Source organism: Mobula birostris, chromosome 20, assembly GCF_030028105.1.
Source record: "Mobula birostris isolate sMobBir1 chromosome 20, sMobBir1.hap1, whole genome shotgun sequence".
In the NCBI taxonomy this organism is placed as follows: domain Eukaryota; kingdom Metazoa; phylum Chordata; class Chondrichthyes; order Myliobatiformes; family Myliobatidae; genus Mobula; species Mobula birostris.
Genome location: NC_092389.1, coordinates 54218025 through 54232854, shown reverse-complemented (window position 1 = coordinate 54232854; position 14830 = coordinate 54218025). Strand labels below are relative to the sequence as shown.

At 44.7% G+C, this 14830-nt stretch overlaps 2 protein-coding genes across 2 annotated transcripts in view; one reads left to right on the top strand and one right to left on the bottom strand.

The window, feature by feature from the left end:
• Nucleotides 1–14830, bottom strand: part of LOC140184969 (uncharacterized) — a 351453-nt gene that overhangs the window by 122083 nt on the left and 214540 nt on the right. The gene's annotated exons all lie outside the window — the stretch shown is intronic.
• On the top strand, nt 11593–12498 carry LOC140185198 (probable G-protein coupled receptor 139; the record flags this gene model as incomplete). The annotated part of the gene is made up of 1 exon (XM_072238598.1): nt 11593–12498. A coding segment is annotated over one exon (906 nt), but the record flags the coding sequence as incomplete, so codon positions are not given.

The following is a 14830-nucleotide window of genomic DNA, read 5'->3' as shown; positions in this document are numbered from 1 at the left end:
AGAAAGTATATTTTGTTCTCGCTCATTACCAGTTGCGTGGTGTGAAGATTTTAACGCACATAGTTCATTGTGGGGTTGTTTGCGGAATGATGGTAATTAGTTAATAGAAGAATAGTTTTTCAACTTGTGTGTCTGAATGGGTACGAAATTTAATGCTCACAGTAGTTCTGGAACTGCTACAGAATGTTGAGGAAGATGTGTGTTTTTACAATAAGAGGTTATGTCACGTTATTCACAAAATGCGTTGTAAGTGATTCCCATTACAAGCAGAATTAATAGGGGAAAGGCTGTACTGTGGTGGACTGAGGAGTGAGCGGAGGCAATCAGGGAGAGAGATAAGGCGTTTACGGAATTGAAGAAGTATCAGTGTCTCAGTACCCTTATTAAGTATAAAACGGCGCAGGTCGTGGGGAGCAAAGTGGTGAAGATTGCGAAAAAGATTTTCTGGGGGTCATATTCTGCTAATATTGGTAGGGATTGACAAGGCAGACGTGTCCAGGAAGGGATGATATATGTTATCGTTTCATCAGATAAATGAGAGTGAACGGATTGGGGAATGCTCGCACATTTCGGGGTTCGCTGGTGAATATGGGGGTGCATGCGGATCTGGTGGGGTCTGTTACATTGCGGATTGCACAGATTGACGGGGATGTCAGCGAATGTGTGAGCGCACATGGAGTTTGGGGTGTCGGGTGCTTTGGGGTGGACACTGATTTGAAGGTTCTATGAGGGTTTACTGGTGAGAACAGAATTGTGGGTGCACACTGATTTGCACAGAGTTGAGTGTGCTGACGGATTTGGGGGTAAACACTAATTTGAGGGAGCAGGTGGATTTGGAGGTGTGTTTAATCTCAGGACGTCTTCCGTTGATCCATACCTTAATATGAACTTTGACCTCTGTTCTTGCTATTTTTAAATGGAGACAAGCATTGTATGAATTGTTTGAACTGATTCTTGCTCTGGGATAATCTAATGGGCCTATTGGGGTGCCTGCTGATTTGGAGCTGTGACAAGTCTAAAAGTTATTTCATTTGTACAACATTAATAATAAATGTAATTTGAATTATGACTTCTCTTCTTGCTGTTTTATTGTTCAGGCAGCCATTTTGTGAAGTGCTTTGGACGGTGCAGTTTGCGGAGACGGATGGGAGGGGACTGAATCAAGGAGGATAAAGTGAATTGGAGATGGGCACGTGTATAGTCCGGCAGGGTCAGGCAGAGACAGTCTGCCTTCCCACACATAGAAACACTCTGACACGCACTGACAGACAAAGACAGACAAACACAGACACACACACACACACACACACACACACACACACACACACACACTTTCTTTTCGGCCTTTCCAGTTTCTCAGCCATGTTCTCTGACACATACAGGGTGACATGGTTAAAACATACTCCCCCACACTAGACTGGTGAGTTTGACGGCCATGTGTTACGGTTAGGGGTGGGTCCCGGACGAGCCCTCAAATATTCGGACTGTGACTGAGTCATTGAAGTCGTTGGATTGCTTCATGGACATGAAAACGTTTATTCATCACCAGAAACATATTTTAGGAGACCCTCTCGGTAGAGCTCCCAAACACAACCTACATCAAGAGTTTATACTCTTAAGGAGAATGTTAACAGTACGTGGGTTTAATACAATTTCACAAGCTACAATGACATAATTTACTTTAATACAGTATTCTGTGTCTTATAAATGGCTCCTTTGAAGTGCATATTTACAGTGGAAGCACATGTAATTGATCAGGCAACTCGGACGGTTCAGTCACTTGTGTTGGGACAAATTAACTCCCACAAATGGTGTTCATATTAATTCAATATATTAATTACAATTTAGGGGTGCACATGGATTTTGGAGGTGTCGGTGGATTTCGGGGATTTTTTGACGTATATCAAGTTGTTTCATTTGTAGATACTTTAATAATAAATACACTTAAAACATTGAACTTTGTTCCTGCTATTTTGCGATGTGGAGACAGCTGTTTTGTGAACTGTTCGAAATACATCGTACTCTGGGATAATCTGATTGGAATGTAGAAGTTTCTGCGGGCCGCGGAGCGCCCAGCATGGGGGCCCACGAAGACACGGTGAGCAGTAGGGCCCGGAGCAGTCGGTAGAACGGAGGAATCAGGAAACACAGATTCATAATTCATTGAAAGTGGCGTCACGGGTAGAGAGAATCGTACAGAAAGATGTAGGCACATTGGCCTTCATAAATCAAAGTACTGCGTAGAAGAGACGGGAATATATGTTTAAGTTGTATAAGACGTTTATGAGTCCTAATCTGGAGTATTGTGTGCAGCATTTGTTATCTGCCTGCAGGAAAAAAAATCAATTAAACTGAAAGAATGCCGAGAATATTTACAATATGTTTGCCGGGATTTAAGTTCGGAGTTGTAAGGAATAGTTAAATAGGTTTGGACTTTAATCTCTGGAATTTTAGCAAATGATGTGCAATTTCATAGAGATATACAAATTATGACTGATATAGACAAGGCAAATGCAGGCAGGATTTTTCCACTGAGGTTGGGTGAGGCTGGGACTAGAATTCTCTGTTTAAGAGTGAAAGAAGAAAAGTGCTAGCGAAAGTGGAGGATGTGGCTGTGATTGCATGGAAGAGAGGTTTGGATACCGACACAGATGGAATGGGTATTGAGGGCCATTTTCGAGGTGAGGTCATGAAATTCAGGAAAATAACAATTTGGTATGGACTAAATAGCGGAAAAAAGGTCAGATTCATTTTTATAGTGCTCTCTCACGCCAGATAATTTGTAGATCAGGGAACTGGTTGACTCCGTTGTCTGTGAAGGAAGTAGGATGATTTAAAATGTTTTGCTGGGGTGTAGAAGTGTATAGGTGCTGGGCATCCATGACCAAAATAAGACGATCAGGGCAGGGATTTTAAAGTTGTCCAGCAGTTCGAGAGCATGTGAAGTTCATGGAGGGAGATGTGAAGGGACTGAACAAAAGGTGATAAAATGAATTTGAGGTACACGGACACAAGTTAGATCGGGCAAAAGCAGGTAGAGACAAAAGTAACAAAAACACATTCACACGCACTTACACACATAGGCAGACAAATATATAGAGACAGAAACAAAAATACATCCACAGATACAGAATAGCATACACACATAGATTCCCAAATACACACACACAGACAAACACATACACACGCACACACACACACACACACACACACACACACACACACACACACACACACACACACACACACACACCTGCACTATCACATTTGCCTCCCCAGGTCCCCACTTGCTCTGTGTGCTTTCCATATTCGATAGGTTTGAATATAATTTCTCCCTTATTTTTCTAAACTGAGCAGCACAGGCCCAGAGCCATCAAACTCTCCTCACAGGTTCACTCTTTCATTCCTTCTTCATCCTTCTCAACTGTATTTAGTAGAGACTGTCCGAGCTCTTCGCTCTTCAGAAGTAAGCCTACGATATTGTTGTATTCGTTGCCAACAATGTAGTGCTGTATAGTTCCCTGAGCCAGTGTACACACGTCTCTCTGGTGTCCTGAAGGGATTCTTCCACACTAGCCACATGTTCCCAGTCGCTACGCCGTCACGGCAAAGACCGGGCTCTGACTGCCAGCCGGTCTCTGACGCAAACACACACAGACACACGACAAGACGGACAGACACATAGGTGGACACATATAAACTCACAGAGATACAAACATACATAGATACTTTAATAATTCATACATTTTGAACTTTGAACGTTTTAAGATGGGGCAGCTATCTTCTGAACTGCTTGAAATGATTTTTGCTCTAGGATAATCTGATGTGCATGTGGGGATGTCAGCGGGTTTGGGGTGCAAATTGACATGCGAATGTGCGCAGATTTCAGAGTGTCTCAGTGAATTTGGGGGTGCACACTGATTTGAGGATGCATGCACGTTTGGAGGGTGCACAGGGATTTGGGAGTGCATAATGATTTGGGGTTGCACACAAGTTTGGATGTGTCGGCGGATTTGGGGATGCACACGGATTTGGGGTGTCCGTGGAACTGGGGGTGTGATGAATCTCAAGGTTGTTTCATTCATAGATATTTTAATAACTGATGTATTTTGAACTTTGAACTTGCTGTTTGATTTAAGGTGGAAAATCTACTTTGTGAATTGTTTGAGATGAGTCTTGTTCTAGGATAATCTAATGTGTATGTGGAGTTGTCAGCAGGTTTGCGGTGCGCACGGATCTGGGTATGTTGGTGGATTTGGGGGTGTCGGCAGTTTTGGGGGTGCGCATGGATTTGGGGGAGACCACTGAGTTTGCGATTGCAAGCGGGTTTGGAGTGTCCACAGATCTGGGGATGCTGTGACGAACCCCGTGACGGGAATAAAGAACCAGCAGAGATGGAAAATACTTTGGCGTATGGTAGTGCTATAAACTAATAATATTTATTAATAAGCACGCAATACAGTAATATAAATGTGCATAGATCAAACAGGTTAGCAATGATTTTATATATATATATAAATATATACGTAAATCAGTAAGTGTGGAAATATATGAATGAAAAATCAAGCTCCTTTAAGTCTAGGGGTAAAAAGATACAGTCTAACGATGATGAGTAAAGTTCAGTTCAGTTCGTGGTATTTAGTTCCGTAGCGTTGCAAAGAGAGAGCGAGAGAGAGATAGAGAGAGAGAGAGAGAGAGAGAGAGAGAGAGAGAGAGAGAGAGAGGGGAGATTTGAGTCTTCGGGTGAGCTGATGCCGTCGATCTTCTCGTCGTCCTCCGAAATCCTTCACAAGTCACCGACTGTGACTGTAACAAGGTGGGGCCGGTTTTCTGTGGTGGAGCTATCACCCCGGCAAGGGTGACACATAGACAACTCCCCACCAGTCAACCACTTCTCCTGCACTGGAAGAGCAATTAGGTCGATCTACTTGATCGATCCTCCAAAACCCACTTTCTCTGCGGGCACAATAATGCTCATTCAGTGTCCAGATCATGTGTCTGAGGTTTGTATTATCTGACCTCCTATTTATCTCACCGTGCTGAGCATCACCCGTTATTTAAAGAGTCCCTCTTTCCTTTGTCTGTGAAGAAATGAAAGCAGGCAACAAGTCCTTGAAAGTAACATCAATAATGTGCTGTCGGTCACCATAGCAACTTTCGAGCTGCTCGGTGCTATCTCCAAAGTAGAAATCCAAAGTTACCTCCTGTGACCTAACGTGGCAGTCCAACCGTTAATCTTCTTCTCTCTCTCTCTTCAAAACAATCATCGGTGATCAATAACTCTCTCTCTCTCTTCAAACAGTTAATGGGGGCACTCCAGGATACCCTCACAGTGCCCACAGATTTGCAGATACGCTCAGATTTAGGAATCCCAGTGGATTTGGAGATGTGCCGAATCTCAACGTTGTTTCATTGATACAGACTTTAATATTAAATGCAACTTGGACCTTGGCCTCGTTTCTTACTATTTTTTGGTGTGGAGGCAGATATTTTGCGAACTGCGCGAAATGATTCTTGCTCTGAGATAATCTAATGTGCATGTGAGTGTGCCGGCAGGTTCGGAGTGCACAAACATTTTGGGGTGCAGGCAGATTTGAAGAGTGCACTGATTTAAGGGGGTTTTGGCGAATATGGACGTGCACAGGGAATTGCTGCTGTGTGCAGAAATGGGGATTTGTCAGTGAATATGGAGGTGTCGGTAGATTTGAGGGCGCCCATTGAAACGGGGGTGAAGATGGGTTTGGGGAGGTGCAGAAGTTTGGGAATGTCAACGGATTTGGGGTTGCACAGACAATTTTGGTAGTTCGTGGGTTTGGGGTGTGTACGTATTTCAGGGTTCTCTGGGTGTGGAGGTATGGCGAATCTAAAAGTTGTTTCATTTGTAGATACTTTAGTAATAAATACATCTTAAATTATAAAGGTGGTACTACTTGAAATGATTCCTCCTCTGTGATAGTCAGACGTGCATGTGGCTGGTGGTTAACGTGTGTACGGAATTGTGGTGCACACAGCTTTCGCGACGCATACCGATTTGTAGAAGTGCGCTAATTTGTGGGAATATGCGGGTGAATACACATTCGGACTTCTGTTCGGACATTTAAAGGTCGAGGCCGCTCTTTTGTGAAGTGTTTCAAATGATTCCTGCTCTGGAATAATTTACTGAGTAGGTGTATGCACAGATATGGGTTGTGCACGGACTTGGGAATGTGCGCAGAATTCCGGCTTTGTCGGTGAATTTGGGGGTGCTTACCGGTTTGGCGGCGCATGCCGATTTGCAAATGTACGCAGATTAACGGGCATGTCAGCAAATGTGTGAGTACCCTGAGATATAGTGTGTCCGTTTCTTGGGGGTGCACACTGATTTGAGGGCTGAATGCGGGTTTGTCGGTGAGCACAGATCCCTGAGTGAACACTGATTTACAGGTATGTGCAGAGTTGGATGTGCTTGCAGATTCGGAGGTAAACAGTGACTCGGGGAAGCCGATGGATTTGTAGGTGTGCCCAATCGCAAGATTGTTCTGTTTATACAGACTTTAATAATAAATGCAATATGATATTTGACCTCGATCCTTGTTTTTTTTTAATATATAGCAATTGCCATTTTGTGAACTGTTTGAAATGATATTTCTCTGGGATCATTTAATGTGCATTTGGGAGGTCCAGTGGGTTTGGGTTTCTCACGGATATGGGGATGCAGACGGGTTTGAGAATATGCGCTGATTTAGGGGTGCTTTAGGGAACATTGAGTGCACAGAGATTTGGTGATGTGCACAGAAGTGGCTGTTAGCCAGCGCACATTGCGGTACAGGCGGATTTGGGGGTGTCAGAAGATGTGGGGCACATTCTGAGTTGGGTGCGCACATGTATTTGGATATGCGTGTGGATTTGGGTGTGTGCAGAGCTTTGCCAAAGTCTGCCGATTCGAGGGTGACCACGGATTTTGCTGAATCGGTAGTTTTGGAGCAGGCTGATGAATTTGAGGTGTGTATGTGTTTCAGGGTTCTCAGGGTATGGAGATGTGGCGAATCTCAAGATTGTTCCATTTGTACATAATTTAATAATACATGCAATTTCCATTTTTACCTCTGTTCTTAATTTTCTATGGTTCAGGCAGCCATCTTGTGAACTGTTTGAAATGAGAGTTTCAGAGCATGTGAAGTTTGCGGATAGAGATTGGAAGGGACTGAACCAAGGGGGATAGTCAAAATTCGAGGTATACGGACAAATGTTCAGTCAGGCACGGTCAGGCAGAGTCAGTGGGTCTACCCACGAACGGACAGGAAAACACACTGTCACACACGAACACACACAGACAGACATACCCGCAGACACACAAGCAGAGACAGACAACTATAATTTCTTCACCGTCTGTCTCGCTCTTCTCCGTGTTCTTTGACACATACGGGATGATATGTTAGAACATACTAACCACCCTCACTAGACCACTGAATTTGATGGCCATTCGTTGGAATGAGAAATGGACCTGGACAAGTTCCCAAATATTCTGCCTGTGACTGAGTAACTGAGAGGTTTTTTGGGGTTCTTGGATATGGAAGTGTTCATTTATCATCAGAAACTGACATTTTATTGGTCCTTCTCGGTAGAGTCGCAAACACAAACTACATCAAGAGTTTCTACTATTGAGGAGAATGATAACAGTAAGTGATTCAATACAATTTCACAAGTTACAATGACAAAATTTACTTCAATATTCTGTGTCCGACAAATAGTTCCTTTGAAGTACATATTTACAATGGAAGCACATGTATTTGATGAAACAGCTCGGAAGGTTCAGTCAACATTTTTCAGAACAGCTATCTCCCACGAATGTTCTAAATATTAAATCATTAATTTCATCGCAATCTGACACCGCGGGGATTACACCTGTCTGATGTAATCGGATTGTGAATAATTTAAAAACCTTTATTTTTAAATCTGTTGATGTCAGTCCCCGTGGAGCCGCTAAATGGGATTAAAACCCCAGGCAGGTGCTGCCTCAACATTTCATTCCGAGAGATCGCCTGGAGCACTGAGGGACAAATCACTGGACAAAGAAATGTCTGCAATGTTGGATAGGTACAAAAGTGTGGAGAAAATATTGTACTTGTTGATTGCCGTCATTGGAGTTCCCGGTGGGTGAGCAGAAGAATTAATATTTTTGCTGTTTCTGTGTGTTAACCGGTGTTAAGCTATTTATGATCATTTGACAAGCTTCTATCTTGATGATCATTAAGAAAAAAATATCCGTCAGAGATATCGATCCTGTCAGTTCAACACTCTGATCTTTTCATATTTAATAACAAGCGTAACTAAACTTCTGTCTCTCCCTTAACTCATGGGACCGACTCTAATTTTGTTATTGCCGTGAATGAGACCTTGTTCTGCGTTGCTCCAGTGCTGTGGACGAGCAGCTCTCCGGGAGGCTGTGACTGGGAGGAATTAAATGGGACTCTCTACAGAGTTGTCCCAATGGTGGGGGCAGGCTGCTCTCCGGGAAGGTGTGATTGGGAGGGTGTTGATGGGAATTTGTCCAGAGTTATCCCAGTGGTGGGGGCAGGCGGCTCTACGGGAAGGTGTGATTGGGAGTGTGTTGGTGGGAATTTGTCCAGAGTTATCCCAGTGGTGGGGGCAGGCGGCTCTACGGGAAGGTGTGATTGGGAGTGTGTTGGTGGGAATTTGTCCAGAGTTATCCCAGTGGTGGGGGCAGGCGGCTCTCCGGGAAAGTGTGATTGGCAGGTTTTAATGGGACGTTGTCGTGATTTTTCCCGGCGTTGGGGAGAGACATCTCTCTGGGAAGGTGTGACTGGGAGGGTGTTGATGGGAATTTGTCCAGAGTTATCCCAGTGGTGGGAGCAGGCGGCTCTCTGGGAAGGTGTAATTGGCAGGTTTTAATGGGAAGTTGTCGTGATTTTTCCCGGCGTTGGGGAGAGGCATCTCTCTGGGAAGGTGTGACTGGGAGGGGTTTACACTGCGAAGTTCACCGTTTCTGAGTTATTGATCAGACAGAACCCCAGGTCCTGTGGTTTTATGTCTTCCTCTGAAGTCTCTCAGTCGGATCCTACTGACTGTTGGTCAATAATCTGGGTCTGATCACCTGCACCAGTGCCCGCGGATCTTTTGCTGTGTATTATCGAATTGAACTGCGCTGTAGATTTAATCCATCAAAGGAACAACTCAGCCTTAGGTTACTAACTTGTTTCTGCTTTCCCTCTGAGACGCGTCGTAAATCGGGGCATCGTTTCGTCCTGACGGAGGGTCTCGGTCCGAAACGACGGTTTGTTGAATGTCATGGATGCAGCTCTCCGCGAAGGTGTGACTGCACGCGTTTTAATTGGACTTTGTCCAGGTCTGTCCCAGTACTGGGGACAGGCAGCTTTCCAGGAAAAGTTGACTGGGTGGGGTTTACATTGTAAAGTTCTCTGTTTCTGAGTTAGTGTTTAGAGAGAATCCCTGGTCCTGTGTTTCAGGTCTGCCTGTGGAGACTGTCACAGTCGGATCCCACTGCCTGTTGGTCAAAAATTGGGTCAGTTCAGCTGAACCAATCTGCCAACGTGTGTTATTGAACTGATCTGTAGAATTAATCCATTAACGGAGCCACTCAGCCTCAGGTTGCTACGTTGTTCCTGTTTTCCCTCTGAGACCCGTCGTAAGTTGACGAGGGTAAAGCAGTGGAAGTTGTCTCTATGCATTTCAGTAAGGTCTTTGACAAGGTTCCACACGGAAGGTTAGTTAGGAAGGTTCAATCGTTAGGTATTAATATTGAAGGAGTAAAATGGATTCAGCAGTGGCTGGATGGGAGACACCAGAGAGTAGTGTTCGATTACTGTTTGTCAGATTGGAGGCCGGTGACTAGTGATGTGTCTCAGGGATCTGTGCAGGGTCCAATGCTGTTTGTCATATACATTAATGATCTGGATGATGGGGTGGTAAATTGGATGAGTAAGTATGCAGAAGATACTAAGATAGGTGGAGTTCTGCATAAGGAAGTAGGTTTTCAAAGCATGCAGAGAGATTTAGGCCAGTTAGAAGAGTGGGCTGAAAGATAGCAGATGGAGTTTAATGCTGGTAAATGTGAGGTGCTACATTTTGGTAGGACTAATCAAAATAGGCATACATGGTAAATGGTAGGGCATTGAAGAATGCAGTAGAACAGAGGTATCTAGGAATAATGGTGCATAGTTTCCTGAAGGTGGAATCTCATGTGGATAGGGCGGTGAAGAAAGCTTCTGGTATGCTGGCCTTTATAAAACAGAGCATTGAGTACAGGAGTTGAAACTGTACAAGGCATTGGTCAGGCCAGATTTGGAGAATTGTGTACAGTTCTGGTCACCGAATTATAGGAAAGAAGTCAACAAAATTCAGAGAGTACAAATAAGATTTACTTTTATGTTACATGGGTTTCATCACCGAAGTTACAGAGAAAGGTTGGACAAGTTGAGTCTTTATTCTTTGGATCGTGGAAGGTTGAGGGGGGACTGGATAGAGGTATTTAAAATTTTGAGGGAGATAGATAGAGTTGGCGTGGATAAGCTTTTTCCATTGAGAATGGGGGAGATTCAAACAAGAGGACATGAGTTCAGAGTTAAAGGCCAAGCCTTTAGGGGTAACATGAGGAAAAACTTCTTTACCAGAGAGTGGCAGCTGTGTGGAACAAGCTTCCAGCAGAAGTGGTTGAGGCAGGTTCGATGTTGTTATTTAAAGTTAAATTGGATAGATATATGGACAGGAAATGAATGGAGGGTTTTGGGTTGAGTGCAGGTCTGTGGGACTAGGTGAGAGTAAGAGTTCGGCATGGACTAGGAGGGCCTGGATGGCCTGTTTCCGTGCTGTAATTGTTATATTTTTTTATATATAAATCCGTGCACTGCTTCGTGCTCAATAAGGATCTCGGCCCGAAAGGACGGTTTGTAAAATTCCACGGATTCAGCTTCACCAGCTGAGTCCCTCCAGTATTTGATGTGCGCTGCTCTTGTATGCATTCGTGGCCGCATCAGATGCTGAGTTTCCAGAGGCCTGGTCAATCAGGGGTAAATCAGTGAAACTGGCCCCGTTAACGACCGGAATCGGAATGATCGTTGTTGTTCATACAGCTCGTTTTTATCGCCGAGGATTGCTCACTCATCGTCTTATCCCCACACTGAGGAAAGCAGGTCAGAGACAGTGTGACCAGTGTCTGATTTACATTAGCAGCCGTTCAAAGACTCCAGCACTCCTGATCTTTAGCTGAAACCCGACCTCGTGTTAATTCCCGGAGAATGTGTTCAGTAATGCCCAGTGTCTGTTCTCTCTCCCTCTCTCTCCCTCTCTCACTCCCTCTCGCCCTCCCTCTCTCCCTCCCTCTCTCTGTCTCTCTCTCGCTCTCCCCTCTCTCTCTGTCTCTCTCTTTTTCTGTCTCTCTCTCTCTTTCTCTCCCTCTCTTTCTCTCCCTCTCTCTCTCTCCCTCTCTCTCTCTCTCTTTCTCTCCTTCTCTCTCTCTCCCTCTCTCTCTCTCTCTCTCTGCCTCTCTCTCTCTCGCTCTCTCACCCCTCTCTCGGTCTCTATCTATCTCTCCCCACTCTCTCTCCCTCCATCTCTCCCCCTCCCTCCCTCCCTCCAGTGAATTTAGCGGCGATTGTGATCCTGTCCCGGGGAAAGTGCGGCCTCTCTGTCTGCACTACTCGCTACCTGGTGGCCATGGCAGGGTCTGACTTACTGGCCGTTGTCACCAATGTAATTTTATATCGAATCAGAACTTTTTACTTCCGGAGGAGTTTTCTGAGCATCACCCCTGTGTGCAGTGTTATCGATGTACTGACGTTCACAGCCACAGACTGTTCTGTCTGGTTCACCGTCACTTTCACCTTTGATCGGTTTGTCACCATTTGCTGCCAGAAGCTGAAAACAAAATATTGCACCGGGAAAACTGCGGCTGTGGTTCTAACAACAACCGGCGTGCTGTTCTGTCTGAAAAACATACCCCGATACTTCACACGGGAACCCTGGGTGATCATCGACAATGTACCGTGGTTCTGTAAACCCGTGAACAATTATCTCACTGACCTGGGGTGGGTAGTATATGACTGGCTCCACACGGTTTTAACTCCGTCCCTCCCTTTCGCTGGGATCCTGCTGCTCAACGCTCTGACAGTCAGGCACATTTTAGTGGCCAGTCGGGTCCGTAAGGGGCTGAAGGGTCAGAGCAAGGGGGAGAACCGCAGTGACCCGGAGATGGAGAGCAGGAGGAGGTCTGTGGTTTTACTCTTCACCCTCTCCGGCAGCTTCATCCTCCTGTGGATGACATACGTTGTAAATGTCATTTATTATCAAGTATCTGGATACGATTTCAATGATTCTGAATGGATCTTTTACTACGTCGGTGTTTTGCTGAAGAATTTTAGCTGCTGCACGAACACATTTATTTACGCGGTGACTCAGTCGAAATTCAGGGAGCAGATAATCAGAGCGGTGAAATATCCGGTCACCTCGGTGCTTCAGTTCATTAATAAAGCCGCGTCCTGAGCACAAGCCGAAAGCGGCCGCAATTTCTCCAGTCCAGACGCCAGCTCCTCACATTCACCGCCTGATCTCCCAGCTGTTTGTTCCCGGGCTGATTGTCCCAACGACGGACAGATCCGAAATATTAGCATAGTGTGTGTGGTCGGGGTGGCCAGGCAAATTCTTGGAGTCTCAGTACATCATTGGACCCGCCAGATGTCAATCAAAGAACAACTCCGGATTGCGAGCCACCGATTGGTCTGTTGATTTGTTCATGAATTTATACTCCCGCCCAGGAGCCTCACAGTCTGTTCACCCAAGACGTCTGATGCTGGTTTGCTGTTCCAATGTCAATCACACCAGTCTCTGCAGTCCCCTTCAATGATTGGCTAACGTGAAAAAAGGCGGTGTTTGGGTAAATAACGGTCGAAACTCCAACTTTAAGGTAAATTTCGCTACCATCTGGAACGGAGTGTGTTGCAGACAATTGGGAATTAATACCCTCACTGCCTCTTCTATCTAACGCTCTATTAACCCGTAAAACCCTATAGATTATACTTAATTAAACACAGTACCGTGAATTAAATTAAATTCACTCCCATTGAAAGATTTTAAATGAAAGCTATTAACCCCCAATGTTTATAATCAAGCCTGCATTTCATTTCTTTTTACCCGATATGCTTCTTATCAGAAGACTGATACTTCTTAACTTTCCTAAACAACTTATTTTTCTCCCCAAATGCCTCTGCATACTTCTCAGTCCACCATGCTACAACCTTTCTCCTATAAATGCTCTTTTTCACAGCAATCACTTTCAACGCTGTTTGATGAATAATGTGACAGAACGTTTCATTACAAAAACCCACGTCATCCTCTCAACATTCAGCCCTGGCAGACGCTCATCACATAAAACATTAAACCACTTTCATTCCTGTTGAATCAAATATTTCTGCTACAGCTGTGACATATATTTCATTCAATTCACAACTCGATTCCACGTCCCTTCCTAAAAATAGCAACATCGCTGCCAACTAACTTATCACACCTAATGACAAAATAATCCTGCACTACAAAGAAGAACTTTTGCTCTGCTTTCACAATAATTTGAGTTTCATCATTACGACTAGATGTCCGAGCAGTACAATTCACCACGTCCGTTATAAAAATCACAAATTTATCCATCAGTGAAGTATCTTTCGGAATTGAACTGTGATGACAACATATACCCTCTGACGTCACAGACTGTTCTATGTCTGGTACCACTTTATAAACATTCAGTTTAACTTTTGCAAGGCCTCTGCATAGGACCCGCCCAATAGTACTTTACCCTGTGGAACTGCAGCTGCCTCTGTTTTCAGAAAGCAACGAAAATAGAATTTTCACGTTTCCCTTTCTCCATGACTGACGTTCAGATTGACTAATCATCGTTTAAGTTCACACTTGACCGACAGGCACATCAGCCATTGACAGCAGAGGACGGAGGTGGGTCAGAGCTACCTCTGCCACATAATCAGTCCCTCTCTGCGTTGTCATAGTGTTGAAACAGAGAGTGGCTGAGGAGCCGAGAACATTAGACTACAATTTCTAGATGGCCACTCCGTCCTTCAGGTGCCTCCGATTGAGTGCGGTGCATGCCGTGAGTTGTAGTTCAATTAACTCTTGCGGCCATGCTGTGCAGTGCCTTATGGGAGTTGTAGTTCTATATCAAAATAGGTGTTCATTGTGTGTGTTTTTTTTACCCTTTACTTTAGCCTACAATTGTTTCGTGACAGTGGGGCCTTTGGAGGCAGAGGGGAGAATCAATGTGGCGTCACCGTTAGTATCGTGATCATTCCAGAGTCACGATCGAGGCCCTTTCTGACCTAAGTCCTCCAGTCCCGGCAAGAAAATTCGTGAATCCTCACTGCACCTTTGTAGGTTAATCACGTCCTTCCTAAGGCGGCTGTCCAAAGTTACACACAGTACTCCAGGTGTGGACTCACGATCATAGATCAGTACAGCACGGGTAAAGGCGCCTCTGCTCACTGTGCAGTTCTGAACTAATTGAACTGGTAACTTCGTGCTTTCTAAACCAATCCCTTCTGCATCACCAGGTGCGCATCGCTCCACTCCCCACACATTTAAACATTCTGCGTCAGGATTAACATCACTGTCTGATGTAAGTTGTTTGCTTTTTTACCGCAGGAATGTGGGGAAAAGATACAAAATTCCACTAAATCACAAAATAAATTCTGCCGAAAAAAAGAATCAAAAGAGGCAGTGTTCCCTCTTTCACATGAAATACATTGCCTCTGTTTTCATACGTTGCAACCTCAGGGAAAAAGCACTGGCTGTCCACTCTGTCTGTGACTCTTAT